Below are 1,738 nucleotides of genomic sequence, written 5' to 3'. Positions count from 1 at the left end.
CCGTGAAGACGGAAGACCTTAACTATAAGGTCTTCCGTGAAGACGGAAGACCTTAATTATGAGTTATCTCTCTTATCAGGGTACTAATGTCACATAACAGTTCAATTTAAAGTTCCTATTCAAAGCATAACGAACTGATTTAAATGTTTTATTTACAAGTGTATTTAAAAGTCGACATATTTGAATACAATATGAGCAATGAAGGGTTACAAACACTTCGTTACATGACCAAGAAGAAAAAAACAGTAAAATTGCGTAGCAAATTTGACTTAAAATAAGAAGTTTATCACCAATGTTCCGATCAGTTTTTGTGTTTCCTCTGCTTTTTACAGCTGTTTATTCTCAGTGTGATAGCAGAAGAGGCACTGAGGGAATAACACAGTGCGTTTCGTCCATTTATTTCCATGAAACAAAAGAAGAGCCTGTAGTGTGTCTTAAAAAATCTACCATCCACTCTTTAGCCCGCCGTGTGCATGTTGCCTGCCGGGATCCATCTGCAGATTTTTGTTGGTATTACTGTTCCTTAACTCCAAACAGAGGAGGTATCAGTACTTGTCAATGTGACACAGATAGTTCAACATCAGTCAAGTCAATAGTACCCCTTCATTGTTATATACCATCGGGTAAAAGCTGTTCATGGTATAGGGAGTGTTTGGAAACCCGAATTCCATGCCAATCGACGAATCATAAATATGCTTTAGAATATGCAGAGAAGTATTGTGAACGCTATGAACACAATTATGCCGGTTTTTCTTTACAGGGAAAAGCATGGGTGGATGCGGTGAGGAAATGTTTGCAAGAAAGGTTGGTCTTCGCACTGTTTCCTCAAAAAACTGTTTCTTGTGAAAATCTGAAGGCAGAGGCCTTTCTGTCTCATATTGACTGTTATCAGAATCCGGCACCAGATGTCCGCTTTTGTGATTTGAGTCTTAATGATCAGATGAGAGTATTTTGGACAATAAAGGGTGCTTTATTGTCTGAATTCAAAAAGACAGTATCTTCGGGATGGAAAGTTATCTTATCTTGTATGACTGGTTCATATCCTCAACAAACCGCAAAATTAGTTATGCTTGAAATTGAATTTACGAACACTCTTATTACAGAGGAAAAAATAGAAAATATTGCAAAAGAATTGTCTCGTGAACTCGGATGGTCACAAGACATAATATTTGCTTCCTCGGGCCCAGACACCCACGATTCCCAGACAAAATCCGTCTTAATAAAAATATTTGTTTCTTCTCAATCTAACAACCGATTAAGTTTGGATGAGGCCATCAACTCTCTGATACAGAGAGCTATGTCTGGAACATCCATCACCCTGACACTGGATGACGGTAGTACAGTCAAGATCATAGCCGTAACAGGCTGCAATGACCCACAATGCATGTCTACGTCATTTGCTTTAAAAACAAGTAAGTGTAAACTTTGTTTTTTATAGTTCCGTGTCCATGTTAAACAAATGAACGTAAGACTAAGGCCAAAAATCCAACCACCTCTGCAGTTTTTTAAAGAATTTTAAAATGATATACTTGACTTTAAAATGATTTTGAAAATTCCATTGCTAATAAGCATGTTAGTATTTTGTCCCACAGTGATGAATCTAACAAGGAGTCATGTTGGATTCCTAGCTTGGTTTTTAAACGGCATTGTAAATGGTTGTTGCTGTTATTTGAGGGTTTCCTCTAGATGCATCGATTTCTATTCAATTTAGATCTTTTAAAACCAGTAATAAACTGCG

At 37.2% G+C, this 1,738-nt stretch overlaps 1 protein-coding gene across 1 annotated transcript; it reads left to right on the top strand.

The window, feature by feature from the left end:
- Window positions 1-220: 220 nt before the first annotated feature.
- Window positions 221-1,412, top strand: LOC134266011 (uncharacterized; the record flags this gene model as incomplete). Its single annotated transcript, XM_062748229.1, has 1 exon — window positions 221-1,412. A coding segment is annotated over exon 1 (1,120 nt), but the record flags the coding sequence as incomplete, so codon positions are not given.
- Window positions 1,413-1,738: the final 326 nt, after the last annotated feature.

Source organism: Saccostrea cucullata, unplaced genomic scaffold (genome assembly GCF_032062105.1).
Source record: "Saccostrea cucullata isolate Sc308-1 unplaced genomic scaffold, CSIRO_AGI_Scuc_v1 ctg10243, whole genome shotgun sequence".
Classification (NCBI taxonomy): Eukaryota; Metazoa; Mollusca; class Bivalvia; order Ostreida; family Ostreidae; genus Saccostrea; species Saccostrea cuccullata.
This window is presented reverse-complemented; position numbering and strand designations above follow the sequence as displayed.